Here is a 12,111-nt window from a genome sequence, read left to right as displayed (position 1 = left end):
ATTACATTTACACTTAATATTAATACGTTGCGGTTTTTAAGTTGGAGCTATTCAGCCACAACCCTAGGCCCTGGAGGTTTAAACATGGTGGCGTAGCTAATTAAAATTAAATGTTTGTAGTAAAATAGTAATTTTTTATGGTCTCACTGGCTTTAACACACGGCAAAATATATCTTATATTTTTATAAAATACATAAAGCAAACAAATAAAAGTGTCATGTATTATAAATAACTAATGAAAATATCAGAAGGAATATTATTTATACGAAAAAACGCCTACAAGTTTACATGACTATGTTTTTTATTTAGGTGTCTATGTGTTTTGTTTAAATTCAATTTTCACTGTCGGTAATTGAAAAAGCTGACTGAATACGAATGTAACATTTCATACCTGGTATAATCATATTCGTGGCATGGACAATGTATGCCTTAAATTATTAATTAATGTTTGTGATTCAACCGCAAAATTGACAACGGATTTCCGTCATAATTATACACGGACGATTATGAATATATGTGCGCATGTATAATATATTATGTTTCTGGTCAAAATATTACCATTGGTAAATTAAAAATTATAGCACGCAGCTATATTCAAATAGCCTGTTTTGATTAATATATTTTTGTAAACTTATACAGACTACAGTATATAAAGTTCTAATTCGATAGCATTTTATACAAACAAAAACAAATTTTAATTACTAATGACAAGAAAAAAAATTATTTAGCTCAGTACCAGAATATAGTTTTTTTACTGAATGACCTTTCGTCTATTACTGTTTTCGGGCACTGTACTAAATCTAAAGTTAATAATATCACATTTGAAAATGGCGCATTGAAGTAAATCAAAATGAGAAGTATTAACAAATATTTACATTGTTTCGTAGACTCTTTTTAACTGTAATCACACATGCGTCAAAGCGTTTTCTTACTGCTAGATACTAGTATTTTATTACTTTCAAATTTGATCAGTGATGCCTTATAGTATTATTTATTAATCTCACATTTCCTATAAAATATAAAATCAAAGTCCCCATTAGACGTATAGAAATTTGGGTTCCTACCAATTACCAATTATAAGTTTTTATTAAAATTAAGCTTATGGCAAGTTTTTTTGCAAAACTTTTATTTTCGAATAACACAGTTTTTTTTTTTTTAAATAATAATAAAACTAGCCTGACGGCACTTTTATGAGCATGTAAAAACAAAAAAAGAGGGGAAAAAACTGTTAATACATGGATCATTTCGAATTTAAATATTTACAAGCAATTTTGGGTAAACAAGTTAAAACATACACAAAAAAAAGCCACATTCCATTAACCAACTACTGAATATTTCATAAACAAGTTACCTTTTTAAGTTAGATCTTATTATACGTATTATATATTCATCAGAAGGCCAAAATGGTCTACACTCTTGTTAATGTTCTCATACAATATTACGATTTTCGTCATGCAAAGTACCAAAAGCATAACTCGACTTTGAATATTTATTTAATATGATTAATTTAAAAATGTTATCAATGTAACTTAATGTAAAAGTAATGAGAAAAATAATCGTTAATTATTATTCTTTCGGGTAAACTAAATTAAAACTATATTAAGTCATAATTTGAGATGAATGTTTCATCTAAATATACTCCTTCTTTTAATATGACATTATTAAAAGTATATGAAATATAAAGTATCATAAAATATTTTTAAAGAATATTGTAATACAGTTAAAACTTTTAAAATAAAAGCAATAAAAGTATATACATATTACCAAAACTTAAATTATCTAAAATATACCTATATACAATTTGATTATAAAGTTCTGATTTTATATTACTAGTGACAGTTGTCAAAATTAATGTAATATTCGAATGTAGTTTAAAAGTGGCGATATATGTTTTTACGAAGTTTTTTAATTAAATTAACTGTTTTAAGTTTGAGATAATAAATGTAATTGAAAAAATAATTGTGTAGTATGCAAGTAGTTCAAAAACAAACATTTTAATTTTTCAAACAGAGGTAAGTTATCAAAAAAATACAATTATTTTTGTACACCTGTATGTTTTTAGTTTTTACATACAGACTATCTCACGTTTTACTCAACTTAAGGTTATATTATTTACACTTTTCGAAATGGTAAGAGACGCAGTAAAAACGAATGCGAAGTGTGTATGTTACCGACTAGACCAGACAGACTCTTAGATGAATCCTAAGTGTTATTATAGTTAATGTTAAAATTAACCAATCCAAGAAGATAGTAAATTCTAAATTTTCTTTTTCGGTATTACACTAAAACATTTTGTAGGAAGTAATGAAAGAGTGTGGATGAGTAGTTTGACCCAAATTAAAAACACTTTTTAAGTATATTTCAAAAAGGCCTAGTATATATACAAAATATAATTGTTGGCCTACCTTCACAACTACTCACCTAATATACAATGCCACTATCCTTAATGATTTTATATATTCTTTTTATAAGTATTAATCGATCATAGAGTTAAAAGAGAAATTATGTCTATTTAGGGAAATAGGTTTAGTAATAATGATAAAAAAAAATTTGCTTGTTTGGATATATATTGTAGTTTTTAACTTTGCCTGCAATAAAATGGGAGAAAATGTACGTTAGTTACCCAATAGTTACTATGGTCGAATTCTAATTTAAACTTTTAACACAGTCTAGTGATTAACAGCGTTATCCACGAGCCGGATGTCGATTACCGCATTCAACCGGAATTCGATTTGTTAGTACACGGTTCAACTACTATGTGTGTGTACGCCAGTCGCCAACACAATTAATATAAATTTTATTGCAACTATATATATTATACGAAACGCCAAATTATATGTGTTTTGTTATGCCTTGCTTTTGCGAGTTGTCCTTTTATTTGTAATAATTGAGTTCAGAAAAGAAAAGGTACATCGCCTGTATATTTAAACTTTAATTCTAGTTTGTTCTGAAAATACAGTAAAAGGTATAGCATTGGTCCCGTGTAACTTTTAGTCAACGGGTTTTACATTATTATTGTAGTCCTTTTGATTATGTCGCGTGATGTGTGAGGCAAAGATGTTGTATACAACTAAGCATTGATTTTTATGTTTTGGGATTTCATTCACCGTCCTATTATTATATTATGTCTTCCCAAACAACTTCAATCCCTTCGCTTTATGTACTTTCCAACATTCATCTTCCTTATCTTCAGCGTAAATAAGCAACAAAAACTTGTTTACTTAGACATAATTTGTATGTTGTGAATGAGGGAAATCAGTTTGTACGTAACAAATGACAATTGCATGATTGGAAAGCAAACGAAGCGATTGTTTGAAAGTCATTTGACTTTGACATTTTGGAGGATTAGTATATTAGTAGACCTATTCAAGTTATGTCACTAGGCCACTCAAAATATGTCTTGTTATTCAAGGACAATTAATCTAATTTTAGAACTGTGTTTTATTTAAAACATACAAATTAAGTAAAAGATAAACTATATTTTAATATATAAAAAGTGTTTATACTGATTCAGGAATAAAGGCAATAACCTTAAGAAAAGAAAATTGATTATAATTTATTAACCATAATGTAAAAGCCAAAAGGTATATTACATAATTGCGTCATTCGACATGAAAAGATAATACCATATACACCAGAACAAAAGGATTAGATGGAACCAAGAACAAATTATTGTGAAGGCGGAGAGGACAATAAAATCATGCTAAGGTAAAGTCTCATGCTAAGAACATAACAAAAAATCTTAAAAAGGAGGTAAACACAGCAGTTTATGTACTTAATCTCACTTGTAAAAGTTTAATAGATGGTAAAAAACCACGAATTATTAAACTTTGGTGTATTTTAACGACTTTAACATAGGACTATTCTGTTGTTAAAATTTAAATTAATTAATTTGTTATTCAATGAAAAAAATTAACATTATATTTTTTCATACACATTTATTTTATTTTTTGTGCCGCAGTTTTCTTTGTGAAGAATGTGGCTTCTGGGAAAGTCTTAATCAGAATTTCTTATTTATACTAAATGCAAACCGTACAGTTTATCGCCATCTACCTTTTGCGCTTTATTACAAACAATAATTTAATACAAACTGTGTCTAAAAAATATCACTAGGTTTACGTGGGACTTTCTGTAAATCGCAATCGACCTACATTAGATGATGAAAATATTGTTTAACGGTTATAGAGACAATAGAATACTTTTAACTGCATAGGGTTTTTACAATTTTAATGGTTATAATGGCGAGTAGAAAATAAAATTAGAACTCGCCCTAAAACGGTATTCCGGACGCTTTATTTCTATGAGAAATTAAACCTCGGTTAGATAGTATATCTAAAGAATTACGCAACCGTCATTTAAGAGCTGAAAATGAACTTAATGGGCACTACAACTATCCCGAGTGAAGTGCACTAAACAGTAACTTAACTTGTTTTTTTCGTTATATGTTTGCCCGAAAAAATGTGCGTGGGCCAAACAAAAGAGAAACACTTAAGCGGCATCGTTGGAGGATTAGAAATTTCCATGAAACCAGCACAAAACCTTCGACCAAAGGCTAAACGACTTCCGGTGCCCTACTATAGTTTGTACTTTGTAAATCCCTTCGCTATTGTTTCATTCGTTGGAATGATTTTACTAATACCCATTTTCAGTCTTTGTAGACACACAATTTAAACTGACATACAAGAATGGTACTAGAACTTTAAAGTAATATTTAAACGTTTCAAAATTAAGTATTAAAATACTGACTGATTGGCATTAAGTAAAATAATATTATCAGTTTTTTAAATCATTAATATTTGTTGAATTCTCATTGGAATTTTAATATATTATTAAAAAATAAAGAATAGATTAATGTACCTAAAGCATCAGGTGATCATTTAAAGGATAGAAACTAGTTTCTTATGCAAACAATTTTTTAAATTATATATTTTTATTTCATTTAAACAAAATAGTTTGTGTTGTTTATTAATATTGGTTATTTTAATTCGACTAACGAGGTATAATAATAAAACATAATATTAAGTAGTATACTTCTAAGAAAACATTTTCAACGCGACCAAGTAGTAGTAGTAGTAAGTGTTCGACAGAAATTCTTTACAAAAACACAGACTGCTTCTGAACCAACAACCTCCGGAGCATTAAAAATAAGGTTAAATATTCAGCATTATTTCCTTTTTTTGCTTTGTAATTTAATTATGTTTGTATACAATAAAGGATGTAATTTACCAGACAACAGTATAAAAAACAAAACTCAACTCGAGCATGGTCTTTGGGATGCGATGCCTTACAAAAGTAGTATATTTTTAATAAGCAAGTAAAAATAAGTAGGGATACAAAAGTAATATTATTTGCATTCGACGTTGAAGTGAAATAAAATATTATACAAGGCTTTTACAATTTTCAATGATGATGATTATCGTTATTATTTTTATTTTTTTACCACTACGTCGCTTTTTAATAAAATGTGTGTATTGGTGGATTTTGTGATATTAAGGGTGTATTTTGGCTTTTAAACAATATAAACGGCTCCCCTGCATAGCATAAAAGAAAATTAAGTGCACATTAACGTTGAAAGCGTAGGAAACAAGTATGGTTCATTAAGTCCTGGCATCAATTTTGTTTAAGACGAAACTCCCTCGACGACGTATATTGTGTTAAAACTCGGAGACATATGAATTTTCGAAAAACATTGGTGTGTGCAGCGCTGTAAAGCGTTTATAAACTTTACAGGTTTTCTTGAAAAAATAAAACCTGTTTGCTTTATATTTTATGTGCTTGAAATGAAGATCAAAATCTTAAAAATATATAAATAACTGGTATACCTACCATTATTGTGTTAATACCTAAATACACTGATTTTAATTTATAATGTATAATAGGCGAAGGTCTAGCTAATATATTAGGAGGACTTAAATTATATAGGAATATTAAATTATTATCAGATTTATCTTTAGCGGATAACAGACCCGACAGGTACAGAGATATCGTGCATGGTTTGCTATCATAAATATTTATTATTATAGAACACCATTCTATTTAAGTAGAATATCTTTGTAGATCTCATTCTAGTTTAGGTGTTTTAAGTTCGTCTCTGGTTGGTAATAACTAATATTTATAGACGTTGAATATCAAAGAGGCCTAAAATCAATTTGGAAAAATGGCCAAATCAAATTAAACAATATTTTAAAAACGTGCTCTATTGTGTTATATAATGACTATTTACAGCAGTAATTTCTTAAAACAACTACCTAATAAACTTTTGTTTTTAAAGAATTGTATATATATATATACGATTCCAAGGGAGCGCTATGTATCGTTAAGACATTATGTCTTATTCTAATTAAAACTTCTATGGCACGTGATGTTAAAGAGTCTGCTTACAAAACACATTAATCCCTTTTTTATTTTTTAAATTTTATAAAACTATGTAATTTCGACACAGAAACTTAAGAAGTTTCACTCATTAATTAAAAAAAACCTAATAGTATTTACAATTAGTTTTATACATAGTACTTTTTTGTTTTTAATAACATTTATGGCTCAACTATTTTGGCAGAATACCATATTTGAATTGGTATTAGTGTTCATTCGTTATACATTATGTTGTAATCTGAATCCGATATGAAGTCCCGACTACAATGGAATGTTATTGAATTTAACGTGGATCTATAGCAATGTGGGTACTTATATTTATTTTCCAGGTACCTACCTACGCAAATCGTTGTTGAAATATATTGATTTTAAAGGATACTAAATGGGTATAATATTTTTTGTTTGTTTTTTGAGTGCGACATCTTTTTTGTACACGACGGTTTTGAGTTTCGAGTACTTACAACTCGAGTTGGGCGGAACCCTTTACAGAGATTCCCGTGGAATCCCAATTTTCGTTTTGCCTTCGTTATAAAAACAAAAATAAACTCAACTCCCCGCTTGAACGTAGTTGGCTGGACGACGGTGCCACGGATGACATGGGTACGGGTATTGTTGGTTATTATGAAAAAGGGGTTTAGGAGGGAGGTTTGGCCAGCGGGGCTGTTTTGAATTTGCAGACAAATAACCTAACCGGGTCTCGTTCTCCGGAAATTCGGGCCTATGATTAATTACACAGCCGGATATAGTCCGATCGTGTTCACCTGGGTTTGATGTCCATTTACTCTAATCGTGTTCTCCAATAACGAACACAACAATGAATACCTTTATTCCTCGTAACCCTTCCTCAAAACCGTCCTTCGGGAATTTAGATTATTGTCTCCACCTATATCAGGCTATTCCCCTGTCGTGTAAAATTCGAGCGGTTGACTTCCGATGGCTCGTGCCACTACGGTTATAAATATAATTATTTCCGTTAAAATGTCACTTCCACGACTCATTTTATGTAATAATAATAATAATTTTATGCATACACTCGCCGAGGTCATGTGTCTCGGTAGACGTCAACCCTTTATAATACCGTGTGATTAGAGTTGAGGCAACAACGTCAGACTTAATTTGGTAAAGCGTCAAACGTGGACACGAAACAATAGACCACAATACTTTTACACAATGACCAACCTGAATAAGGCCATCCTTCGTCTTAATATTAAAAAAAACATATTCGTTGTGCTATTTCAAGAATATTAGAAATTCAAAGGGATATCCACTATAATATATTTAAAGCGTATAAAAAATTTGTTCGGTCAAACTTTGCTTTATGAAAAATACATTATTTTAATTTTTATTTGCACTTTATTTGACTTTTTTATTACTGTGTTAGGACTAGTAAAAAAATATATTGTGTGGCTATGACCATATCAAAACTAGATTTAGAGATTGCCAGTGTGTATCATGTTATTAGAAAAATAAAAACAAGTAGCCTATTATTATATTTCCAGCTGTAACACAACAGAACAAATGGAATTCATATATTCTGTGATAGAACTATAAAATAGAGGTATCCACTAGATAGATAAAAGGAGAAAAATAATTTAAAGTTAGAAAATAACTTACGAGAAAAATGTTTGGTTTAATTAGAAAACATTTGTTTTTAATTGCACCCATTAGTTAATCGTGTAAGATGTATGTGTATGTTGGGAGTTTACCAAATTGTTTTTAAATAATATAAAGTCAAAATTTGTACTAATTTTGTTTTAGTTGTACTTGTTAAAACTTTTAAAGAAAATTAAATAGTTATATGGTATTGTATAATATACATAGGGTAGACATTCTAATTTTGTGTCCTTCGTACAAAGGTGACTTTTAGATGGAATACCCTTTAAATTGACTGGACTATAATTAGAATACAATGATCATTTAGCTAAGGGTTGCTGCGGTCTTTAGTAAATTAATCTAATGAACGATCTTTGCTATATTTGACACTACGTGAAATATGGCCTTCAAATTATTGCGTATGCCTTTAGGCTCAGCATTTGTTGTACTGCGGAATGCCAGAAGAGAACTTAATTTTCATTAATTTACTATAGAACAAAGAAGAAGTATTTTAATATCTATAATTGGGTGTTTGCAATTGCAATTTGTCGATAGTTCAATTTTTTACTCTGATAATTTGTGTATAATAAAAAAAAAATCAGTTTAGTGAAGACTGAGCATATGGGTTGGGGGGGGGGGCACAGGTCTACAGGATTAATTATTGTAACTCAGTGATAAAATGATTTTGTAATTAACGCTTCTATGCGAATCTATAGACTGTAGAAATACAAAAATCAATAAAAGCATTTTGTGAAAGCTATAATGCGCTTGATATTATATTCTAAGTATTAGGGATACGATTATGGCCGATTGTCTGTGTACAATAGTTTGTTGCCGTTGTTTTCCATTAACCGTAATTAACAACATAATGAAACTATTTTGCAGTTACTATATTTTTCATTCGCTCTGCCATAGCAACTCAGAAGTATACTACGATCAAAGTGTAATTTTTCACAAAGCATTTTTTTGAGGAAGAAGGGTGATCCCTTAATAAAAAAAAGTTTGGTTAGAGATTTTTGAGAAAATCGTATATATAAATCAACATTAAATCAACTTTAAAATATTTCTTAAAAATTTTCAAAAAATATAGTGCACAATAATTTCTACATGCCTGTATTCAGGTGGTTTTCATTGAACAAGGTGTTAAAGTGAACCTTGAAAATGAATGTTCAGACTTGTAAAACATAGTATAATATTACTATAATAATGTAATAAATACAATATATTATGTAACACAATTGCATAAATAATTTAACATATTACTGCAATATTTTTAAATTATTATTTGCCATCAAATTCTTGGTAGTCTTGCTAGAATAATCTTCCGGTCGCCTATGCCACTAAGTACAGAAAGGTTGTTCAATATCCCACTCTTAATCCATGGTTCCACCACTTGAACGTTAGTAGGAAAATGATTGTTCCCGTTTCTCGACTGCGTTTATGTCATAATTGTCTCCCGGCACATACCCACAAACTATCCCTGAATGATTCCCCTTTGCGCCTTTATCACAGCAATGAAGCTTTATGTGATACCAGTCACTTAGTCCAACACGAAAATAAAAAGAAGAAGAAGACGTTTAAAATGTCCTTCTCTTAAAAATGCACGTCGAACGAATTTATCTTCTGTATATATTTAAATATTAGTATGTACATTGTTCATACGATAGTTTATTGTTTTAATCATTTTATCCTGTTATATTTTCATATTAAATTGTTTATGTACTTCTTACTTTATTTTTTTTTGTTTTCCTTGATCGTAGAAACAAATTTTTATTGACAAAGTTTCAAATAAAAAAAAAATCGTTTTGCTATAATAATATATTCCATATTGATTAATTTATCATTTTTTACCTAATTAACCAAATATCTTTTTACAAATTTACTTTAGCACCTTATGGGGGAAAAAGTATGTAACGAATACAAAAAAAAGGTAAAGTCACGAATCCCCAACAACTTTCGATAAAAGAAACGCGATTGTCTCACACATTGGAAATTTACTTTAGACGTTTTCCAACGTTACCCTGTTCGCAGCTGTTTTAATAAAATGTTATAAAGTAGGTACTTACCGTCCGATTTCCAAGGTTTCTGACTCTGCAGTTCAAATAAGCCGTATGACCTACGAGCGCAGTAATGTTTTTCGATGCCGTCTTATCGAAGTAAGGACCTCGTATGGACGTTGCTTCAATCAATGGCGAAATTGTTTCATCCGGTACTTTGTGATCAATAGAACCAGACGCCATTTCTAAAATGAAACGAAAATATAAATAAATAAATATATTCAAAGGTTTCAATTCAAAGCAAAGGAATGATACAAAAAAAATAAGTACATTTAATTACGCATACTTAAAGTAGTATATTTAATCAAAATTATTATAGGGCGGTAGATGTTTTTTATGTCAGTCCGTCTGTAATATTAAGCTATTTATACCCAACACAATTTTAGATAAGTGAATACAATTATCAGAACACGCGTACATAAATGTTTTTTTATTCTGAGCTAAAAGTATTGAAAATTACAGCTACTTGCCGGAATGGCTAAAAATCAATTTTTTAATACTTCTTATTTTTTTAGAGATTAGTTATAAAGCTAAAAGAAGTACATTTCCTATTTTAGTTTTATTCATTAACTATAATTGATTTTATTTTTAGAATAGCTTGATACTATAAAAATTAAACTGGCTTGGGATTGGCCAAAAAAATATATTTTAAAATTTATATTGAGTGTAATATATATTATATAAGTGATATAAGATAGGTATAGGGATGGTATATAAAACCATTGAGTATATAATACATTCAATGATAAAACGTATTTAAAATAAAATATTATTCTACATGTATCGACTACTAAAACAGTTAATAATATATTTTTGTTGAATTTAAAATCAACAGTGTGTTATTTAGTAAGTAAAAGTAAACAAATAAAAATGTATTTTAGATGTACACATTGTCAAACTATAAATATATAATTTTATTATTCGGAAATGAAGTCGTTTCAAGCGTAAAAAAAATGTATTAATATTTTTGCCTAAAAATTTGAGCGGCTTTGTAATGAAAATTAAAACATTTTGTTCAACATTTTTCTTAAATGTAACTTTCCCACGTCATTAAAAAAAATGTTTAATTTAATTTTTAGCAAAACGGATTAGCAAAAAAAAAGTATTATTATTCTGCGGACCAATTATGTTTACATAATTATACCAGAGCTTTGGAGAAGTTTGGCTATCATTATTTCTATCTTTCGGTTTAACTCGAGTTTGGTCACGTATAACCACTTACTGCCCGTAACGTTCATGCATGCTTTGTTCCGGTATTATCAAATTTGACCGTTAAAATATCAGAAGACGGTTATGCGGTATTTAGGTTTTATGCTTTTGGCATTAACTGATTTTTGTATTCTGCTCAGATCAGGATCAAATGGGTATTTTTGTTAGGTCCGTGTATTAAATACGTATTCAACGTACTAAATGGTATTTTCTATTTCGTACCCTGAATACATAAATCTAAGGTTTTTTATATCTTATATTTTAAATACAACGTTGGTAATTAAAAATTAATGGGTAAAGAAATACGACGTCGTCGCCGTGAAAGAGGTGTTAATATCATTTAAAGCTATATTAATAGTACAAAGGTTAATTATTATTTATCAGGCCATCACAGCGAATAATATTATTTTCGGTCTAAAATGTCATCCGCTTACTGGTAACTAGTATCTACTTGCTGTGCTAAAATCTATATTAAGTTTGTTTATTTGTTTGACTTGTCGATTTGTTAAATACTTTTGACATTTTTATGTCTTTGCTATGGCACACACACGGAAAATCGACACCGACACCGCTTATCATAACGAAAAATAACAGCTGATTTATCTGATAAGAGAGATAAGGGAAGGATATATGGGGTGAGAGATAGAGGTGAGAGTTAGGGGGTGAGAGTTAGGAGTGAGAGATAGGGGTGGGAGATAGGGGTAGGAGGTAGGGATGGGAGATAGGGGTGGGAGTTTAGGGGCCCAAATTCTCTATGAATTGTTTTAAGCCAGATATAAACACTACAATATTAGCCAGAAATTTGATGTTTTAATATACTAGCTTGTTTGTGCTTTTTAATATACTGGGGGCATATATTATGTTGTATTCACAACGTTCA

At 29.5% G+C, this 12,111-nt stretch overlaps 2 protein-coding genes across 2 annotated transcripts in view; both read right to left on the bottom strand.

Annotated features, from left to right (window-relative positions):
- LOC126845729 (probable protein BRICK1) overlaps nt 1–12,111 on the bottom strand; it is a 195,687-nt gene that overhangs the window by 80,673 nt on the left and 102,903 nt on the right. The window lies entirely within an intron of this gene.
- Nucleotides 1–12,111, bottom strand: part of LOC126845727 (zwei Ig domain protein zig-8-like) — a 146,099-nt gene that overhangs the window by 52,454 nt on the left and 81,534 nt on the right. The window contains exon 2 of the mRNA XM_050584578.1: nt 10,032–10,207. Within this exon, the coding sequence (XP_050440535.1) occupies nt 10,032–10,207 (176 nt within the window). The remainder of the gene's footprint in view (nt 1–10,031; nt 10,208–12,111) is intronic.

This window comes from Adelges cooleyi, unplaced genomic scaffold (assembly GCF_023614345.1).
Source record: "Adelges cooleyi isolate 19-005CV unplaced genomic scaffold, UGA_ACOO_1.1 ACOO_flye_CR_arks_rails_tigmint_CR_PRNA_8, whole genome shotgun sequence".
Lineage (NCBI taxonomy): Eukaryota > Metazoa > Arthropoda > Insecta > Hemiptera > Adelgidae > Adelges > Adelges cooleyi.
The sequence above is the reverse complement of the archived record's forward strand: the minus strand, read 5'-3'. Positions and strand labels throughout refer to the sequence as shown.